Source organism: Perissodus microlepis, chromosome 17 (assembly GCF_051167445.1).
Source record: "Perissodus microlepis isolate ML-2025 ecotype Zambia chromosome 17, ASM5116744v1, whole genome shotgun sequence".
Taxonomy (NCBI): Eukaryota; Metazoa; Chordata; class Actinopteri; order Cichliformes; family Cichlidae; genus Perissodus; species Perissodus microlepis.
This window is the reverse complement of record NC_140477.1, coordinates 33,285,095-33,304,190: the sequence shown is the minus strand read 5'-3', so window position 1 is coordinate 33,304,190 and position 19,096 is coordinate 33,285,095. Positions and strand designations below refer to the sequence as shown.

At 42.3% G+C, this 19,096-nt stretch overlaps 1 protein-coding gene across 1 annotated transcript in view; it reads left to right on the top strand.

The window, feature by feature from the left end:
* The window catches only part of arid2 (AT-rich interactive domain 2), a 38,272-nt gene that overhangs the window by 3,089 nt on the left and 16,087 nt on the right, over positions 1-19,096 (top strand). Inside the window, exons 4-6 of the mRNA XM_084909649.1 lie at positions 12,113-12,246; positions 18,363-18,581; positions 18,917-18,984. Of these exons, the coding sequence (XP_084765775.1) occupies positions 12,113-12,246; positions 18,363-18,581; positions 18,917-18,984 (421 nt within the window). The remainder of the gene's footprint in view (positions 1-12,112; positions 12,247-18,362; positions 18,582-18,916; positions 18,985-19,096) is intronic.

Here is a 19,096-nt window from a genome sequence, read left to right as displayed (position 1 = left end):
AAAGGAGGCCTCGCTTACAGCTGCCGCGCTCTTGTGTCACGAGAGCCTTCGGAGCTGCTTTCTAAAGTTTATCTGAGGCGGCTCGGTGTAGTGGATGTCAGAGGCAGCGGGCAGCGAGGGCTTGTCTTGCTTCAACTGCCGCTGATAATGAAGAGACTATTCTCTCGTCCCTGCATGCTGTCCCCCCCCCCCCTTTACTTTTGCCTGGCAAAAAGTGGGCGAATGTTGTAAACGCTGTGGAAGAAATTTCTCTTTGGCTGTCTCGCGGGGGGTTCAGAGGTCATAGGCAGGTACACAGGGTTCAGATTCAGTGTCTGATTCAGTGTCTCTCTCTCAAGGACACTTGAGCTGGGTGGATGTTTGCTAATATCAGTTAACCTTGATTATCCAGTTGAATGACCAGCTGTAACCACTGACAGCCTGGCAGTTTGTGAGCAATGTTTGCTCCTTTAACTATTGTGAACACACAGGCAACAGTTTGTGTTTTATAAGTGATTATTAAGGGCATTGTCAGGTTGGGTGCAGTTTAGTTTTTTGGGTTTTTTTTGTTTTTGTTTTTTTTTAGTCTGCTATCTTAAACAGGCCCATCTTAAAGTGTTCATTCCTTATTTATTTTATCCACTCTGAATTATTTTCCAAGAGTTCCCAGGTAGAAAAGTACAGCTCTGAAAATCTTCACCAGGATCGCGCCGCCTGTTGCCCTGACTTCTTTTCTCTGAATGAATGGGACGATCACGATGTGGCCCCCCTCTCTGGTCAGCGCTTCCCACTCAGCGCAGAGTAATAAGCAGCGCTGAAGTTCAGTGCCAGCTCCCACTGCCATCTATTTGATATCTGAATGTCACTGTAATAAGTGAGCGACGCGTGCCAGAAACATTTTTCCAACTTGTTTTCAACGTGTTGTGAGCGCTGCTTTGACATCAATCCTCACCAATGGCGCTGATTTCATTTCAACTTCAGGGGTGGACGGATTCGCGTCTGGATCAAAGCGCCAGCTTCAGATCACTCTGACACTCTGAGGGCGCAGTCAAGACGCAGCTCCATTTTCGGCCTCGTTTACTGGCAGTGTCGGGGCACAAGATACATATGTAAATAAGAGGTGTGACATTAAGAAAATCCCTGATCAGTCAGTCAGACATACAGAAGGATGTTGTCCAAGGGTGGGCGGTGAAGGAGAGTATTAAATAATATATTGAATATGGCCAGGACTTGTACACAACATGAAAAAGTGTGAAAATTTAAAGGGATTTAAGGAGTTTGGGGAGATAATAGGACAGTCTGCTACATCACTGCAGCCAGTTTATACGTTTCCCCTCCAAATCTGTTCCTGTCAGCCTGCTACCTTTTTCCCCCTTCTATAATTTGACATATCTATATGTACTCTACCCTGAATTTTGCTGGATTGGCCTCCAGTTACTCAACACTGCTTCCACTTTTTCCCATGGCTGCAACGATTCAAGTGATTCTCAGTCAACACAATTTCACATCTCCCACGGTTTTCTCTTCCATTAGTAGTTTCATATTATTTGGAAGTGGTTTGGAGCAAACTTTGAACCTTCACAACCTTGTTTTTTTTTTTTTTTTTTGTTGTTCCCACTAATACACCATCATGCAGTTTGTTCAGGCAAACTCTGTAATTTGAGAGTGAATGAAGAGTGTTTTGAAATAGCTTTAGTCTTCGACTACTTTTTGTTCCCAAACTGAGGCGTGCTGTACCTAGAAACCAAGTCAGGTGACGGATACCCCGCTTTAACCTTTGTTTGCCCTCGCTGCTGCAACCCCATTGGGAGGAAATAGGGCCCTTGAGCCTGACATCAAGGAACATTCACTCCAGCTTCTGCAAAGGCTCAAATGGACAATTCATCAGTTGTTTTATTTTGTACTTATGGCTTATTCTGGCTTTCAGTAACACATTTAAACTGTTAAACGGGGAGAGTTTTCAGAAAGCCCCTTGTGTTATATTTACTTATCCAAATGCATTTATTTTGAAATCATAAGTCTGATTTGATGAGCACACGTGACAGTGATCTGTTGACACGTTCATTCATGAGTGTTTCAAATTGGATTCACCTTTTGACTCATGCTATGCTTATGAGTTTGCTTTTTTTTTTTTTTTCTTCAATACTGTGGTTAGACAAACAGAAACAGGTCTTTGTGTATACTGCTTGATGCTGAATCAGCCAACACTAAGCGATCTGTCTCCAGAGTTCAGCAGGGTGCTTCTTGTGCAGACCACTCTTTAAAAGCTAACAGCAAGACGGAGAAGCAGGTGCAATCCCGCTCATGGGTTTATTCATTTCACTCAATAGTAGGATGTTTCACATCAAGTCCTCTTCTGTTAGCTGTGCATTTCTCAACCGTTTCTGCCTTGTGACCCTTCTTTTAGACCCTTACAATTAGAAGGTGGTACACTCATGTGAGCGTGACATCACTGCTAGTGGGTTATGATTAATGCAAATTTATGCTTATTTGAATGTATGTTCTTAGGAGACAGTGTCAAATGAATAGAATCGTATCAGCCTTGGGGATCTTGTGTCCTGTTACTCTGTCTGCATAGTGAACCATGCTTTGCCCAAAGAGACCGAAACCTTTTGAAGTAACTGCAACTTTCAGGGATAACATCTGTTAATAGATCTACGTTGCAGTCGAAGAATGAAATATAGACATTGCTTTTGGTTTGGGATACTTTCACCGCTGCCGTGTTGGTGTTTTCAGACTAGATGTGACGAGTAGGAATGGATATGACTAAAACTCATTGATTAATGAGTTGTCGGTCACACGTTTTCTGAATCTTAAAATGAGCAAAATTCACAACATGGACTTTATGTTCTGGTTAGTCTTCCCCGCCCACCCTGGGAATCACCCCCTGGTGTGCACTGAAAGGATGTATGTCTAAGGCACCTGTACCTTGACTTTGCTTTTCAGACCCAAAAGCTACATCAATCTTTTGTACTGTCTATGGTGGCAATCGGTTTAGATTGATGTGTTATTTATGGTAGGTTGCATTTGAGTGCATGTGCACTGCAACAGGAGACATGCATGCATTCTCAAATTAAATATGAAGTCACACCTGTTTTTTTTGTTTGTTTGCTTTTATTTGTAGCCATGTATGGACTCTTCCTCTGCTATTGTAGCTTTGGTGAGCATGACACATGAACCAGTTCTCCACCTGCTGCAGGTTCTGGTTAGAATGGCTTTTCAGTGCTGGTGGAGCTGGAGTATGTCCGGTATAGGGCGAAATCCTCTTTGGGGAAGCAGTTAAGGGCTGATTCTGGTCTTAGAGTAATGGTTAATGGTAAAAACAAACGAGTTGATAAATGTCCAATAAATCAGCTGTTACACATTCTACACGGATCTTCCAGATAAAGTGTGGAATCACCGCTAACGACACATACCTGTGCAGTTCGTTAAACATCAGGTCTTCAGCTTTACACACGTGATATTCCTGTTTCTAGAAGGCAACAAACCAATGAAAACATAACATTGAACTATTGCCCAGCTTTTGGACTGCACACATATTTTTCTAGCAGGTGTTAATTTTCACACCTTTTTATCAGATTATGCCATGCACCGTGATGGCTGTTTGGTGCCACTCTGCTTCCTGTGCCATGCTGCACAGCCTCCTGTAAGTTCTCCTGAAACATCTGGATGAAGTGGCGTTTGATCTGGCTTGCATTAGCTCTCTTTGTATTCCTCCTGCTCCATCCTAGCTGCTGCTCAGGGTGGCCTAAATGAAGATGAGTTATCGAGAGAGGCATGTGGATCAGTGCCGCCTCCTGTGGTTTTATACGCATTAGTAGAAGATGTTGCACAATACAAGAGCAAACCCTCTATCACAGATAACATCTGAAGGCTCTTGGGACCGTTTTTTTTTTTTTTTTTTTTTTTTTTTTTGGGTCTGTCTGTAATTTGACCTGCCCTCCAGCAGTGTTGGCCACCACTGATAGCCTAATCTCCTTCTCTCAGTTTCCTTGCTAACAGTCAGATGTATTTGGCAGAGCCACAACCAGACTTTACCATTTTCTTAAGCTCTTTAGCAGAACTGCATGACTTAGCTTGCGGTTTGCTTTTAACTGGAGTTTATTCTCTGTATTTTAGTCAATCCCAAGTTAATAGCAACCCGTGTCTTAAAAGAGTAAACTCTCTAAAGAGTAAATCTCTAATGTTCTAGTGCTGGAAGACACCCATGATAAGATTATGTACATGCTATATAGACAATTAAAGCAAGCACTAGTGAGAAACACTTTATAAGCCCATACAAGTGTTATTGTTTTCATAGGCCTTCTCACAGGAGACTTTGACCTGGGGAGGCACAGGCATATCACTGATGGCTGCATTCAAATTGAGGGAAGGTGGCATGCAGGTTAACCGTCACATCTTACTGAAGTGAACTGAGCCATCATTAATAGATGTGGCTTCAAAGTCGTGAGCAGTCAAAGCACCTTGTGCAGAGAAGATCTATAGACTGATGGTCTGAGTGAGGAGGGGTGGGGGAGGCAAATTACAAGAGAGCCAGTTGGCAACCTAAAGCTGAGCACGCTCCCAGTAAGCTGAAGTAACACTGACTTCAATAATTTTTTTAGCATGTTGTGTTTTAGGAATGTGGGCCACTAGTCGACCATACAGGTAAACTGCATGTTGCTTGTCGGCCCCTAGAAGTATGAGTCAGTGTACAGCTTGAGTTAACCGATGATTCCAAAGTGTCACCTACAGATACCTGTCTGTCTGACCAAAGTCATTATTCTGCAGGCGTGCCTCCCAGATTAAGCTTTCCACAGCTTTGACACAAGTGATCCAAGCATCTACCAATAAGAGTGAAGGAAAATAATGATTGCCATATTAGTAGGGTTACCTTGTCAACCAGAACCTGATGGGTCAGTTAGCGACCAGCCCACTCGCTGGTCCCACTTGCCCCGCGCTTGCTGTGTGGATCCCCCTTAAGTGTCTAAAAGGGTCTCGTTGCTGCATTCGGGACCCGTGAAGGCAGATGGGATGTGATGAAGAAATGAAAGCAGATAACTTCGGAGCCAAATGAGAAAATGTGTCTGCTTTTGGGAAGGTTTTAATTTATTTATTTTAAATGACTCTTGTCGTTCTGATCGCGTTGGCCACACATAGTAAACACGTGTCATTGTGTTATGCACAGCCTAAAGTGCCACATGTATGAACTGCATTTAAAATACGACTGGTTTACTGAAGAATGTAATTGACCGTTTCAAATTACTCTTAAATGCACACACAATATTTGCACAGACTGTCTCTAACCTCATCCATTAGACTGTGCTCAGTTTGAACTGTTTTCTCACATTCAGACTAACCACTTAGGCAGATTTTTGTTTTCCCTCCAATTTTATCAGCCAGACAGTTAACAGCCTAGAAAATCCCTCAGTGTAATATTGCAGCTTTTACATTTATTATATAAACAAATGTCCTTAGTAATGAAATTAGGGTGATTGTTTTGGGGAAAAAAATATAAATACTTTTTGATTTCTTCTTGTCGGGGCAATAGTGAAACCCACAAAACCAATCACAGCTACAGTTTGGATGGATCACACTTTAGCATGTTCTGAATAGGGCTGCCACAAACGATTATTTTGATAGTCGACTAGTCACCGATTATTTTTGCGATTAGTCGACTAATCAGATCATGCATCCATTGAACGTAAAACATACAGCTTATTGCACCAGCATGCATCTGCTCTTATATAACTATCATTAGCTTACAGCTTTAAGTGTTTAAGGTATGTGCTAACTAAAAATAAAGACAAGATGATAGTTTATTAAATTTTAATGAAGTTTGCAGATTGTTTCGGTGGAGTTTAGTAAACTCAGACGTCTGTTCCTTGCTATCTAAAATATAACAGGACACCTGAGTATATTCTCGAGCATCTCACACTTCTGATAATCAGTTGTCTACTTGACGTTTATTAAGCTGTGTAAAAACTATAACTTTAATCTCAGCCAAACCGATTTACTCAGGAACAAATAAAATACTGAAAAAAGCCAAACAATAACATTTTTAAGTTCTCTAAGTGACTTATATATATTTAACCTGAGTAGCGAAAGACGGGGTGGGTTTGAAAACGATTTGCCGGGAGTCCGGTGTTCTCACCGGCTCTAGTGAGCCTGTAACCTCGGCTAGCTAACAAGCTAGTGGGTAACAGACGTCTCCGAAAACGTCGGAGTGCTTTTGAAAATATGTGGTGTCTTGATAAACTGAGCAGATGTTTGACGTTTACACAGCTACATTCTCGTCTGAAAATATGTTAAATGTTTATTTTGTGACCCAGAAAGAATAATAAGAGTAACATTAAAACTAACTAGCTGCCGCCATTGTTGGAAACTGAGCAGGGCTGCGCTATGAATTCTGGGACACAGTTTCTTCTTCTTCGGGGTTTAACGGCAGCTGGCATCCTTGTACATGCAGTGCTGCCATCTTCTGTTTCAGTCCGTTATTACACTCTTAAATCCTACTACTTATTCCTGCGTCTTCTGGGATCTTACAAATCTTCAAACGACGCGTCGACTATTAAATTAGTCGTCGACGTAATCGTGACTAGTCGACTAATCGTGGCAGCCCTAGTTCTGAATATACAGCCATACCAGTGATTCATCCTACTATTTATAGTGTTACAAAATAACTGGTTTTAGACAAAATGTGCGAGTGGTCACCATCTCCATTTTCAAGGCAATGATGTGCCTGCGTGGTGAAAAGCTATCATCGCAAAGTCCGACGTAGCCGAGGCATCCTTTTCAGCGGAAAGGACCCTTTAACAGCTCATGTCAGGATTTTCCAAAAAAGATGGAGACACTCGGGTCACACTTTTCCTTGACGAGTTAGCGTTGGTTCCATTCAGCACAGTGCCAATGTGGCGCTTTTCATTCTCAATGCCATATTTTTATTAGTGGATTCTACAGGAGTGGCTTTGCATGACTCACAGTTCAAAATAATCTTTATGTCTCATACTGGGCATCGATATATCTCCTCTGCTTTAGCTGCTCTGCTTTTAAGGCAGCTTTCTTCTGACTGTCCACCACTCGTAAACAAAGCAGTGCATGAAATGACCATATGAGGATTTCTGCGCTTACTGACATTTTTCAGTGCCAAAAGGAGAAAAAGTGTGCTGACATCAATACTTGAAATTTTGGCAATTTTTTTTTAAGGTGTCTCCACCCTTTTTATATACGCTATGTGTATGTTAGAAAGTGAGGAAAAGATTGGTCTTCTTTAAGCCATTTTGCATCATCATGAGTCAGTTGACATGCATGCTCTGTACTGGCTTTAAGTTGAACAAATGGTTAGTGCTGTCAGTGATCCCACTCTCAGTTGGCTCAGTGACCTCCATAATCGCTCCCGCGATTATTGACAAAGTAAACCACCCTCAGCCTGCGCTGGGCAGCCAACTCCATTAAACCCCAGCAAACATTTCTCTGCAGAAACTTTCACTTTGTGTGTGTTTGTAATCTCAGCGTCCTCGTCCAGCAGGGGGCAGTCCACTCTCATACACTGACACGCACTGGGGGCATTTGGGTAGTTGAGAGTAACTGAAGACTAGAGTGCCCAATCCCTGATCCAGATGTCCGTAAATAACGCCGCGCTAATGACAGTAGCTGTCTGCGCCGGCGTCTGCTCATCACTGCTCGCGCTTTGCGAGTTTCCCCCATGCCGGCGTGCTCAGCCCATTTATTTTGGAGGGAAAATAGGCGCTCTGTGACAACAACAAAACAAACATGCACACACTTCCCTAAACGGTTGTAGTAATATTGAGGCAATCCACGGCGGTTTGTGCTGCCTGGTGGTCGCGTGCTACTGAAGCTGCAGGGGACTGATGTTTCTCTCAAAATGCGCGCATGAGGGTGGGGAAAAAGAGGATGTGAAGGCACAAGCATCTGCAGCCGATTCCTCTCCCCTCTTTCCATGCCCCCCCCCCCCCCCCCCCCTTTTTTTTTTTTTTTTTTTTTTTTTACCCACAGCCTCTTTTTTTTTTTTTTTTTTTTTTTCTTTTCCTTTTCTTTCTTCATGCTTGTACTCAGACAGCGGTTGATGACGCTGCAGTCGGGAGTAGGCCCTATCGCTCTCCTGCTCTTCCTCCCTCCCTCACTTTCTCTCTCTCTCTCTGCAAATGAAGGCTTGAGTGTATTTATAGTCCAGCGTGTCACCCGGCAGCCAGCGAACGGGGGATTACCTCGGCCACGATGAACTAGCAGAGCCTAATTCAGAAACAGCACTCGCTCGGTGACTCACAGCCACACAAGCTGGGCTTGCCACACTGGTAATACTAAGGTATTTTACTTTGTGTGTGTGTGCAGTTTGTGCACATTTTTACGAGGTATTTATGATATGTAAGAAAGTCTGAATCTGCAGTTACATGCTCATTCAGAACGTTTTTCTTTTCCATGCAAGTTGAGTGAGAAGTTCCCAAGAATGAGAGGGAATTTGCTGGATGTCGGCTTGCAGCTGCTTCTACCTTAGATTTTTAGCAGGTAAAAGTGAGGAAAATGTGGATGTAGCTCATTCATTTGAAATCAAAGTTGCCTAAAAACCGGCAGTTCAGGTGCATGGAAAGTGTGGCATTTAAAATTTAAGAAAGCATGCAAAGCCCCCCTTTATATGACTGTGAGAGGTGTGCATGTTATGCAAAGACTGTACTTTCTTTTTGTGTGCTTATTTCCATTGTACGTCATTCTTTACTTAAGACTTTAGAGCCCATAAAAGGATGTTTAGCTCCTTTCATTCCCTGCTTTGTTTCTGCAGTTCTAGTGATTGCAGGGCAGTTTAGGAGTGAACATGAACTCTTGCATTTTTGTGGGGGGGAAGAAATCTGGTGTGTTTATTGTGTTGCCTTTTCCTTTGGCGAGCTGGGAGCTAGTTGAGTATTTGCATGATTCGGTGCCAGGGTGATAAGTCACACAGTAAGGAGCTTGACTTCACATTTTAAAGAACCGGTTTGAGGGCCGCAGCACTACCGTGTTGGCCTGTTTGTGATGCTGGTGTTGCAGACATTTGCTTTTAGCTGCCACACTCAGGGAACAAACAAACTCGGTCCTAATTTTACGTTAGAGGAAATACTGCCTATATCACCTTGTTATGCAATGAGGTAAAGTCAGATCACTCAAAGGTAAATGGGTAGTAGGCTGCACACCCTCGAGGGAGTTTAATTGCAAAGGGGCGTTTCCTTTTGATGACACAAAGCACTCCTCATAATAACACCAGCAGGTAATGCTGTAACATAACATAGTTTTAATAAAGTAAAGCAGTAAAGTGACCCCAAAGGCCTCAGGGCATTTTTGTGTACAGGTCGCATTCATTGCGGAAATTTTAGTTGCGTTTGTTTTGGTTTTTTTGTTTTCCTTTTACTTGTATTGCTTTGAGTTTAATTTGAGCACATTATTTATATAAATTTTTGTTGTTTCCAGTGAAAGCAGGTGTTGATCTTACTTCCATCGTCTCATTCTTCAACTCTGCTTGTAATTTGAAATGTGCTACGTTAATTGACATATTTCCCTTATGGCCCAGTATTCATGTAGTTACTTCACTCTAGTATCTCCCAAATAGTTTATTGTAACACATTTCCCACAGAGACGTCCAGAGTCGATCACATCAACGTTTTCTCATCCTAGTAGGAGACGCAGTGACACTCAACCCATGCATTTTTAGTTCTTCAGCTGGACCAGCTGTGAATCGTCTGTCTGCAACATGCATAACAGCAGCAAGGAGAGTCTGCAGAAACGATGTGGGCATTTCTCAAAGAGACTCTGCTTTAGCTCTAGATTAACTGGATCTGACACACTGCCCTAAATCCCCTCCACCTGCTAGACTTATTAGCCTAAATAAATCACAAAAATGGACATAAAAGCATTCATCTGTAAATTAAAGTAACAGGAAATGTTAAGAATATGTTTTGCTGACAGGACACAGACTGAAATGCTAGGATGGTTGCTGAGTAGCTTACTGATGTGACTACAAGGTGTAATGTTAGTTACAGTACATTAGCTTTAAGCATTTATCTTACGTTAGCCATTGTAAACACAGGGGGTCACGGCTGACTTCACAGCAGGAATGTCAACAAAATGCTAAAGTGTGTTTAAGGATGACATGAGAATAATGTTAATACAAACTGAAACTCATTCACCTTGAGTTCTGTGAGATCTTTTAGGTGCTTTACTAAATTTGAAGCATTTTCTCATGTGGTCTGAAAAGGATGATTGCATCATTTGCATGTTATCATTTGAGAATCAGTTATCAGCCAGTGGTTATCCGCTTCAAACGCAAAGTGCTTCCGTACCCGACTCTCTTCTTATCAGCCAGTCTGTTCAGATCCGTGTCGGCAGCCACACTAGTTGCTGTCTTCCATGTGTAGTTTCTCCTATGCTTGTGGGTTCTTCTTCTTCCAATCAGTGGCTTTTTGCTCAGTGAGAGATTACTGTGGATGCGGTCGGCTATATCGTCTAGTAGCTGTGTCTTTAAGGATGGTAGTACTTCAGTGTTGGCACTTTACAATATAAACCTACTCCAACGCAACTATGAGAAGTAACTACAAACAGTGTTATTTTCTTTCATTCCTTTTAGTTTTACTGTTTGTTTGTTCGTTTTTTTATCGGGCATAGTTGCACATGTTTAACACTATCTGAAAATTCAAGAGTGGACTTTTCACCATGCAAGAGTGTGTGATTATCACAGGGCATTGTTTGTGTTGGGGTTTTTCTTTTCTTCTTTTTTTATTATATAATCAAATCATTGCCAGTTGTGCTCTTTCAGAATCAGAATACTTTATTAATCCCGAAGGAAATTAGGGTTACAGCAGGCAGCACGCTAATGGCGCATGCACAAAGGAATTTTCTGACCAACTTTACACAAACATCACATTGGGGAGACATGTCAGAAAGATAGGCTGATAGGAAAAAACAACGAAAATACATAACATGAGGTAAGAGGAGGAGAAAAAAAACTCCACTCACTCCCACTTCTGTCTTTGCCATCACGGCTACTCTTTTGTTTTTGTGGCTTCTTCTCGCCGAGCTATTTAAAGCCGTATCACTGAAGGAAATGTGTGTATGAAGAAAAGTTATTTGTTGTTTTTGTTCTCCGACTCAGAGATCCGGATTTAGAAAAAGCTGAAATTGAAAATGGTCTTTGCGTTGCCTCTGTTTCCTAAAGCTTTAGAGCTGGGATGTCAGACTGATTTTACACTGTGGCACACATCGGACCCTCTTTGATCTTATGCGGGCCGGACCAGCGTAAGCTCTCCTTTCTGTCACTGTAAAGAAGTTTAGCGACACATTTAATCCCTCAGGTATTTTTAAATATCAGAAAAAGAAGTAGAAAATGATATCTCTGCTTTTCGACATGATAAAGAAATTATGCTTTGGGCTTAAAGTGTAAGAAATAAATGTGTAACATTATTGAAAAAGTTCTGTTAGCTCATTGCACAGACTGTCCTGTAATAAAAAATAGCAAGATTACTACTACTACTACTACTACTACTACTACTGTAGTAGTAGTAGTAGTAGTAATCTTTTACTACTGTAAAAGTCATACATTTCTATAGTGGATACTGAAAAAACAGGAACTTTCTGTCATTTAATTGTTGCATTACGCATTCACTTTGTAGCATGAATGGGTGGAGGCCTTTGTCAGCAGGAAAAGAAGTATAACTTATGAAAATGCAGTTAAGAGTAATAAAGTTCTCCTTCACATTTTCTAAAGCAGTCCAGTCGGCCAGATTGGAGTCTTTAGCGGACTGACTCTGGCCCCCAGGCCTTATGTCTGACACCTCTGCTTTATAGCATACTTTAACCCATTTAGCTGTTAGTGGCATTTTGAGTGTGTTTGTAGCTTCTTCAGTATGACCAGGCGCTGCTGAAGGAAACAGAGAAAATCGCAGACTAATGCATTTTCCAGCTAATCTGGAATTTTGTTTGCCCTCATTGTTAAAACAGCTTCAGCCAACAACTAACTTAAAACTCTAAAACATCGATTTCAGCCCTTCTGTGCTCTCAAAAATCTGCCCGTGTGCATTTAAAAAAAAACATACCTTGCACCTTGAAAAGGAAGTAGCTTAGATGTTTGCTTATCCTCTTTTCCCTCTCTCTGTCTCTTCCCACCGCACAGATACTTGGAGAAGTATGAGAAAGTCCACCACTTCGGCGAGGATGACGAGGAAGCGCAGCCAGGGAATCCCAAAGCCTCTCTTCCAATCGGTGCAATTCCCAACTCTTATAACTACCAGCAACACATTGTATCAGGTAAAGTCCTGTCTGTGATCACTGTGTTTCTCTGTCACGTCTGTGTCACGTACAGGTGTCCAGTTTCTGCTTGCATACGTTTTCTTTCTCACTTGTTATTTTCTCTGAAGTTCATCCCGTCTGTGTCTCGGTCTGTCTCTGCCCTTTGGCTAACTCAAGCACTCAGTCCTCACACAGGCATGATTGCAGCAGCGCATCACTTCATCAGCGCTGGGTGTGTGCAACAAATGCAGAGCTGATCAGCCCTCAGGTTAAGCATATGCACAGAAATACGACTCTGCCATTTGTTTCTAGGATTTTTGTTTTCATCAGTTGAATTTATTGTGACGAATCGGAGAGCTTTGTCTCCGATAGTGTTAGATAACACACTGTGGTGTGTTACAAATTCATGTGAGCTTTTCATGTTCTGGCATCAAGCAGGCTTCATTTCCTCGTTCCACTGTGGAGGTTAGAAACACTAATGAGCTCATGTGATACAGCCCTTTGTAAAACGTCTAATTGTAATTTTCTAGTTTTAAACGTCTGAGCCTTTAAGCATGCGTAGGGCATCCTTATGTGTGTTTCTCGGCAGTCAGCTCTCCCTTCATCCACAGCCTTTGTGCTTTACACAGACGCCAGATCCACCTGCTAAGATGCAGGGTTTTTGTTTAGACTGGGTCTGTTAAGGCTCAACTATACCTCAAGTCCACCAGGATCCACTTGGGTCCGTCTGATGTAGAATTACAGTGATCGCCAGACTTAACGCAGATGACCTTGTGTCTGGTTGTTTTCCTGACTGTGGATAATTTACATTATAGTTCAACTACCCATGGCAGCAGACTTTGAATGGTAGGAATGACTGCTCAGCCATTGAATAACCAGGTGTCGACGACTGCATATAATCAAGACTTTATACTCTCTGCAGTCCAAATACTACACAGGAAACCCCCTCAGTCCTGATTCTCCTGGCAGGGTTGGTTGTAGTATATTACAGGATTGCAAACGCCCTGTGTTGTCTCTTTACTGCTACGTGTAGTTACTCAGTGAAGGTCTATTCTTTGCCGGGAAAAGCCAGACATTGGTGTCAGCCCAGTTTACCCCACACATAGACTTTGCTTGGCTTGGCTGCACAGGTGCGTGAACTGTTCTTAACGAGTGTTTTTGGTGACTTATGTAGTTTTTGGTCCAATTGAGAGAACGGACCGGCTCGCCTGCCAGGTTGCTCTTGAGGCGTAGCTCAGTCTCAGTCTTTCAGTTACTTCTTCAGACAGTCGGCGTCTGCCTTGTTAACCTCTATCTGCAAACCTAATGACATCTACCAGCCGGTCACTGTTGATCTGTGATGGCTAATCAATTTGTTGCTGAGAAAGATGGCATGATGAGAGGCTCAAAGACTGTAAAATATGAGTGTTTTTTTTCCTTTAGAGGTTGACTAGCAATCTAAGCATGATTGGTCTGTGTACGAGTAAAACCAAAGAGACCAATGTGCGTTATTTTAGCAGAAATCTGCATTTTGGTCTTGTGTCAGGATAACTAAAGTAAACTACCTGTGGGATAGTCGAGCCTCTCTGCTGTTGGTCCAATTCATGACTCTGCTTTATTGTACTTTTCATTTAATCCCTTTTGTTACACAGTGACTCATTTAATTCAGTTTTCACCTTGCTAAGTGCTGCTGTGTTTGAGCTGAGCCTGCGAAGCGTGCAGTGATTTGTCTGTGCCTTTTTCATTTTCTTGGAAGTTGCTTACACACACCTAAGCGTTGACTAATTATTTTTCAAAGCCAGGCATGCAGCCACTTTCTTTACAAAAAGCAGCCCCTGAAGAGTCACATTATATTTCACACAAAATGTTTCTGCGTATGCATCCAAGGCCGGCCTCTTGTCTGTTTTGTCAGGCGGCGCTCACACACACAGTGTGAGATATCCATTAGCCTCACAACGTTGTAGAGCTGACCGCTGGGCTGCTCTCAGAGGTAATTGACTGTCCTGAAAACAGTTATTGATGAAGGGAAGAGGGAAGCACTTGTTGGTTTTCCCTTTGCCTCACTTTAGATTAGAGTCTCCAGCCTTTCAGTCGCAGGCTCTTTCCTCGCTGCTCGCTGAGCTAATTGACTCCAAAACACGACCATGGAGGGGCAGAAAACACGACAAATGGTGGTGAACTTAACTGCGGCTTGTAAGGGTTTTTTTTTGTTTTTTTTCCCCCTTCCACCTTCATTCACTAGCCAAAGAAACAGTTACTCCCCCATAATACTTGTTGCACAACACTTTTATTCCTGCTTTTTTTCCCTAAAGCTTGTGATTGTAAGTATTATGTGTAACAGTGTAACAGTTCTGTGTAGCTTTACGGCGACTTTTATTTTCGACGCCCACACTTTTTATGCTTGTGGTTCTCTCAGCGTGTTTTCACCATTAAAGGTCGAAACAGCAGCTGTACATTCAACTAACTTCAAGCAGCACACAAAGGTGGTATTAACCTGACCACCACAGAGTTAGAGCTGCAAACACCAATTTCATCATGGCTTCATTGTTGGCTTAATTTCTCAGGTTTTGCCTATAAATACATTAGCATTTAACTTACAAATGAATTGGAAAATATTTTCATCAACACATTTGACAAGTTGTATATTTAAGAGGAAAATAGATTACAGAAGATTAATGAATTCATCAGTTTGTTGCTCTGTTAATTGCAGCATTAAACAGCCCATGCGGTGATTTCCATGTCAGAGTCACGTCTGTTTGAGGGACTAAAGATGACAGGCATCTGGTAGTGCTGTAGATGATGAGATGATCAAAGGCTTTGCAATTTTATGTTAAGGAACACAAGTGTTCTACAATTTATAGACAGTTTTTTGCAGATGAGTGGAACTCTGGGCCTCTAAGATGCTCTTTTTATACCCAGGCATGTACCTGACTTGCTGCCAGTTAATCTAAATAGTTGCAAAATCTTTGTCCAGCTGTGTCTTTTTTGGATATCTTAGTTTTCTAGTCTTTTGTTGCTGCCTTAGAATTCTTTTTTCCCCATTAAATGGTAAAACATCTGTTTAAACATGTTTTCTTTGTTCTATTGTGAGAACATTTATGGGTTTATGAGCTTTTTAAGTCATTTAATTGGTTTTATTTAAATTTTTTACATCGTTCCAACATTTTCAGAATTGGGTTTACAGAAGCTATATGAAAATAAAGTTTTGAGCCTAAAAAGAAAAGTAGAAAACGTAGAGTCTGTAAAAGTACCGTCTGTTGCCCAAATGCAAACTATGAGCTCTGTTTCCACAGACTAGGGGGCTCATGATTAAAGCGCTCTGCTTTTAGAAACTTTAGGAATCACAAGTAAGTTTTAAGTGTGAGAACTATGTGCTCTATTAGGATAATATGGAACTATGAGGCCTTTTTAAGGTGGCATGAATGTTTGCTGCCATGCACCAAACTCTTTGGTTTGACGTCTGGCCCTCAACGTTTTGGGAATCATCTTTGCAAAACTTGAAGTTGAGACTTTTGACAGGTTGCTAGCATGCTTGTAGGCTTGGCACAGGGTCATCTTGGCTATATTATTTAAGAGTCGTAGCAATAAATGGTAAATGTGCATTTCTTTACCTTCTTTTATGAGCTGATAAAAGAAGGTAAAGAAATAAAAAAAATTTAGTTTTTATTTAAACATTTTGACGCTGGTTGTAAACTCCAACATTTGAAATCACGCCATCTTTGAACATTTAACTGCTGTAAAACTGATTTGACACAACAGATTCCGATTAGACGCTACCTTCTGATTCGCTGCTAGGCCAGTAACAATTAACAAGGCTGCTATTGGCTGGTGTTGGCTGCCAGTTTCCATCATGACAGCAAAGCTTTGGCGCAAGTGGGATGGCCCTCGTGTTATCATTGCAACACTTACTGAAGCTGGAGCTACCATAAAATTGTTTATGAAGACCGATATTAGCGTCCCGTTGGTGTGATCATGAAGACCCCTTACATACATACTTGATGGCAAGAAGGTATCTTTTATTCACAGTGACACTGATGTGTCTGCAGTGAGCGGATACTGGCTGATTTTTGTGCACTGCCTCTGGTAGATCTTTGAGAAATGAAGCCCATTTGTATCACAGGCCCTGAATTTAAATATAACTATACTGCATAGTGAGCGGTAATTATTTGACAGCTTTTCTGGAAACCTCTCACCGAGCCTCTCTTTACGCTGTTGTCTCCGAGGCGCGCGACAACTGTTAATTCATTCCTGCTCATAAAGCCTGCACCCATCAGACGAGCCGATGTCTATCAGTCCTCTGCGCCTCTGTTCGGCGGCCGGCTCGCTGCAGGTGCTGGAGGACAAGCTCAGGCAGGCAGCTTCTGAATAGAGCCGTAGCTGCTATAATGGCAGCTCAGCTGAATTACATTTGGCTTCACAAACCTTTTCAGCATGGAAATCAGATTCACTCAGCAAGACTCCCCCCCCCCTCTCTCTCTCTGTTATGATTGGTTTCCAGAGGCAGCAGTCTACAAAGACCCTGCACCACAGTGAAATAGCCACTGTTTGGGGGAGGGAAATGACACCTATGCACACAAAATGATGGATGGCAGAAAATCCGGCAGTAGCACAGGGAGGAATCTCAGGTCTTTGCTTACAAAATGATTGTACCTCCACACCGGAGAGCTTCTCAGTAGTAATAGTGAAATCGGGCCTTGTTTTCCCCACACAGCTAGCAGTTGGGATTACAAGTCTTTTGATTATAAAACCTTCATCATGGAGGCTAACTGATTCACATTCAGATGCAATTAAAAGTTAAAGGGTGTTCACAAGTCGAGACTAGACACATCAGACTAATCTGAGCTAAAAACAACTTCGTGCCCATTTCGTTTGCTGAAACTTCAGTTAAAGGAAATGGAAACAGGGGCTGAACTTGCTGAAAGTGTGCAGGCAAATGTAGTCCTCTGAGGGACCGGCTGAAGGCCGCCGCCTTCTCACTGCTCAGATTTACATGATGTTGTCATTACTTTGAAAATGTGCTGTCCTGCTTCATTGTTGATAATTTAAATTCAAATGAAACTCCAAACCCACTGCAGAGTCATTGATGGCTGTTGACAGGAGGCCCATGATGAACCTTACCTGACTTTAAACCTCCTAATTAACACTTTGGCTTCTTTCACACTTGTCACCCGCTCGTGTCGTGACTATCACCGTGTCTTCTTTTATGTCACAAGTGACATTACTTCACAGCGTCGCAGCTAAATCAGAAGCTGATCTCATACTTGAACTCTGAAAAATGTCACGACACAGTCTGAACTTACCCTTTTGTAAAAATGTAGCACACGGCGTTAGTTTTTGTCAGCCATGTTCTCCATCCACCCATCCGTCATCTTAACTGCTTGTCAAAGTCAGGGTCGTGAGCTAGACAGATTGCCAGTCACTATTTATCTTAACATGGCTGTCTTTGGACTGCAGGGGGAGGGTGTCATACAGGCTCCACACTCTGAGGCCACGGTGCTCACCGCTTCACTGCTGTGTGACCTGCACTGCTGTCACATCAGCACACAGAATTTGTACCACAAAGCTGGCGAGTTAAAGACGCTTCAGTGTAGGTGTTGAGCGCTTGTTCCCACTCTCTCCTGGAAAGGTTCAGGGCTACAGAGCACGTGTAAAAATGACTACAGCGAATAAGGCAGCTAAAGCTCCTCAGTGAGGTGAAGGCCTAGCTCCTGCCATAAGACTTTGACAGAGTAATTCATGCTTTTATTACCTCTTGGCATTCTTCATATGTTGGCTCTGATCGCTCGTTATTTTGTCGCCTGGCTGCACTAAATTGCAGCAGCTCGTGTTTTGACGGGGAGAAACGGATCACATCACACCTACGCTGGCCTCCTCACTCCGACTTCCAATTAGTTTCAGGATCCAGGATCTGTTAAGTAAGGTGGTGACACCTTACTTAACAAAGAGCAAACAGCCTTATTTACTTTAGATGATTTTTAGTGTGTTTATTGTGACTCTGTGACTGTTATGTATAGAATATGTTTTGTGTAACCTGTACAGCACTTGTATAACCTCAACTGAATTTGTTTGCTTGAGGTTGCTATAGAAAGCAGGTATGTGACATTTCTCCCACCTCACTGATATTTAATTCTCATTTTGTGTTTTTTTTCCTTCAGACTATCTCCGCCAAAGCTATGGACTGTCTACGGACTTCGTTCCACCATGTGACTACAACAAACTGGTGCTGTCTCTCCTTTCGGGCCTACCCAATGAAGTGGACTTTGCCGTTAACGTTTGCACGCTGCTTTCCAACGAGAGCAAGCACGCCATGCAGCTGGACAAGGACCCCAAACTGGTCACGTTGCTTCTGGCACACGCCGGCGTCTTCGATGACTGTACGTTCCTCAGCTCTTCACATACTGAACAGTAGCATTATAACATTTAGATAAAAAGACTGAGGTTGTTTACCTTGGTTTAGTAAAAAAGCATTTTCATTTTAATTGTGCTTCCCTAAAGAGGAGCAATTATTCTGTGGGCATGAATCTCCAAATATTTTCCCAGTTTGCCGCCTCCCCTCTCTCACCTCTTTGTTCTAGGATCAAAGGTTCTGTCTTCTTAGCACCCCCTAAATATAATTTGTCAAAGGGGAATTGAAGAAGAAGGGAAAAGAGAGAGATAATACCATGCTAAGCCCAGGCGCTCCCTCTAACATCCCTCTTTGTCTTTGCAGCGCTAGGCAGCTTCTCCGGGGTGTTTGGGACGGACTGGAAGGAGAAAACCTCCCGAGACTTCGTCAGGGTAAGTTCTACATTTTTAATTTAGTTTTTACAAAAAGTCTAATGTTCTCCGACCTTTTTCTGCTAAATGTGCGCTGCTTATACTGAGAAGCCACAGAGCACGTGTGACTCTG